The sequence below is a fragment of the Etheostoma spectabile genome, chromosome 14 (genome assembly GCF_008692095.1).
Source record: "Etheostoma spectabile isolate EspeVRDwgs_2016 chromosome 14, UIUC_Espe_1.0, whole genome shotgun sequence".
NCBI lineage: Eukaryota > Metazoa > Chordata > Actinopteri > Perciformes > Percidae > Etheostoma > Etheostoma spectabile.
In genome coordinates, this window is record NC_045746.1 from 20158819 (window position 1) to 20161889 (window position 3071).

The window sequence follows — 3071 nt, forward strand, 5'->3', positions numbered from 1 at the left end:
TATATATATATATATACACATACACATACACACACACACACACACACACACAGTATATATACACATATATCTATATCATTATCAAGACATGAAATGACCTATATCGGGATAGAAGATTTAGGGATAGAAGAACCAGTAGTGACCTAATAAAAATGATGATCCTCTACCATGTTGCTCTCTTTATTTTGTCTGTAACTATGTGGTTCAGGTCCAGCCCTGTAAGGAGGGAAGTGGACCAGCTGACCACAGCAGGAACACAACCCTCCTCTGCCTTTTGATCATTTCCAAGCCACCAAACACACACCTCTCTCTTCCCACGAGTAACAACTGACAATTTTGCCTACAGGCCCACCAGAGCTTTTTCATGTTCCTACCGCGGTGACCCTACAACATTCCCCCATCACAGAGAAATGGAAAATGATGGCAATGCCCTATAAGTGGATGTTACCTGTCTGAAAGCTTCGCCGTCTCCCTTGCCGGCCTGCTGAGCAAGGAGGATCAGCTTCTTGTTCTTCTCGTTCCTCTTGTGCACTCTGTAGATGCACGACAGCAGGCACACCAGCAGCATGAAGGCGATCACGCTCAGCAGGGAGAGGATGGCAACTGTCAGGGGAGGCAGCTTATAGGCTGAGACGGGGAGAGAAAAATAATAAGCCTTCTGTCCCTGCAGAACCCATGTTGTATCTACGTTTCTTGTTAAGACTGAATCTTGTTTAAATAGGAAGTTATTATTAACTATTGTTAATATAACTTAAATATAGTATCATCCATAAGTAAAACCATGACAGAATGTATGGCTATTTTGGTCAGGGGTTTCATATACTTTCATGCAAAACATGCAAAAGCAAATAATCCTATCATATGGGGGGGGCCATGGGACGACATGTTATCGTATTGTGTGTACATTACCCCATCTTTTGTTAAATATTGTATAAAGTAATCGGCACTAAGTTGTTTAAAGCCTTTGGTTGGGTGTAGAGTTAAAAGTTAAAAGACAATACATCCGGTTCTGCTGCATTGATTTTGAAATGGTCTATCATTCGAGAATTTTACATGAGTGAAAAGCTAAATCCGTGGAGTACCACTTTAAACGATATGTCTGCTCTTTGGTCACGACACTCGTGATCTCATTTTCCTCGGGAAGGCTCTGAACGTACATAAGCTCTGGTTGGCACTCACACAGGATGTTCCAGCCTGCATGTAGCTGTGCTTTCTTACATGCTTTATTGCAGTTGCAATACTCTAACTGGCACCACGTGTTCCCTATGATATAAACACCTTTATAAGACAATCTACAGCTGATTAGAGGCTCTTTACGTGAGAAATGCAGCTGCTGTAGGTCAGTTTGTGTAGTAGCTGTTGGACGGTTGTTGGGTTAAAAAGGCATGAGAACATAGAATGCATGTTAGCTCATAATAAAGCAAGATCAGAACTAAATACAGTACGTTGATCAATTAAATGTTGTATTAAATGTATTTCTTTCATACCTTCTACCTCTATGTAGACATGAGCCACAGGAAACCCAGCCAGGTCTGTTACTTTGAAGACACCCGAGTCTGCCACTTGGACCTTCTTTATGCTGAGTTCTGACCCCTCCACGGTCAGCCTGCCCTCCAACTGAGGTTCCAGCGGCGTCACCAGAACCCCCTTGTCTAGGATGACCTGGTCCTGATTGCCTGATTTGGGCCTGTAGACAATGTTAACATTGGAATATTGGCGGTAGAGTTTCACCTTCAGGTTTTCTCCATGAGAGAGATGCAGGAAGTTCTGGTGTTCTGCGGAGAGAAATAGAAACAGATAAAGGGTACACCGTATAAAATAGCTAGCCTAGCAATGTGGTTATGCTAATGTTGACATGTTTTTAGGGATTCCTCTGATTCAAGCCTTTTTGAACCCTTATTTCCCAAAGTGTGGCACATGTGTAACAGGTACAGTGAACAGCTAATAGCAAAAATGCATGTTTTTTATAGCATAAATTGCTAGAAAAATGTACATAAAGTTATACCACCACCCTAATAATGTGGACAGACTATGATGCGCATTTTCACACCAAGGACTACAAGTGGAAATTGTTGCTATCACCTTGCTCACAACATATTCACTTGATTACAGGTTTAATGTTTCTCTGTGCATTGTCCCTGTTTCGAATAAATGCATTTCTATTCTATTGCAGATATTTCATTAATTAGGTCCATATTTAGGCATGTTGGTTGTATTGAATACTCTGCAGCATTTAGTTTAAACCACAGGCGTGAGCTTAAGTCTTGATGGAAGTCGTCATTTTTTAGCTCACAGAAACAATTGTATCTCAATTATCAGCATTAGTGATAATATTGTGTTGCCCAACCTCCATTAAAGTAAATGTATTTTTAATATATTTTTATCTTTTCTGCTGCCACAACCAAGTAGCCCTGCAGGCAGATTTAACCTCTTTTAACTACATGAAATGAAGCCGAATGACCTTTTCTGAGATTAAAACATTAAGATACTGAAAAGGTAATACACTCAAGAATTAAATAATGCAGGCAGTAACACTAGGCCATGATACAAATGTGCAATGTGAGAAACACAAAAAGCCTAACACCGTTTGCATATCACACTTAGTGAGAATGGTTTAGGCTTGTATCAAAAGGACATTTTCTTTCTAATATAAGTACATCAACATAAGCACTTAAATCAGTCACCTTCAGACGCATCAAACACCAGCATATACAGACAATTCAGCCAATTAAGATGGAAAGGTGGCAGCAAAGCTCAAATCTCTCGTCACCTCTGACATTCAGACAGTTCCTCCTCTTGACTTTGCCCTCACGGTCCAGCACTGTGAAGCTCCCCTCGTCCGTCATCCTGACCGAGTGCAGCGTCACTCGCTTCTCTGACACGCTGAGACGGTCCACATAGTCTGCCAGCACCGCCGTCTGGTTGTACAGCACCACAGGTGGAGGCTCAACTGTATCATGTATCTCACTGTGATTGGCCTGAACCAGACCGGGCCTTAGAATACAAGAGAAGAGGAAAAAATGTTACTTAAACTAACATTAAACTGACACTATCCGAGATTGTAAATCCTA

General features: G+C 41.3%; 1 protein-coding gene across 4 annotated transcripts in view; it reads right to left on the reverse strand.

Moving 5' to 3' along the window:
• LOC116702163 (uncharacterized) overlaps positions 1–3071 on the reverse strand; it is a 31340-nt gene that overhangs the window by 19483 nt on the left and 8786 nt on the right. For all 4 annotated transcript variants that reach the window (XM_032536303.1, XM_032536306.1, XM_032536304.1 and 1 more), the window contains 3 exons: positions 2771–2994; positions 1488–1775; positions 449–627 (listed from right to left, as the gene is read on the reverse strand). In XM_032536303.1, the coding sequence (XP_032392194.1) occupies positions 449–627; positions 1488–1775; positions 2771–2994 (691 nt within the window). The remainder of the gene's footprint in view (positions 1–448; positions 628–1487; positions 1776–2770; positions 2995–3071) is intronic.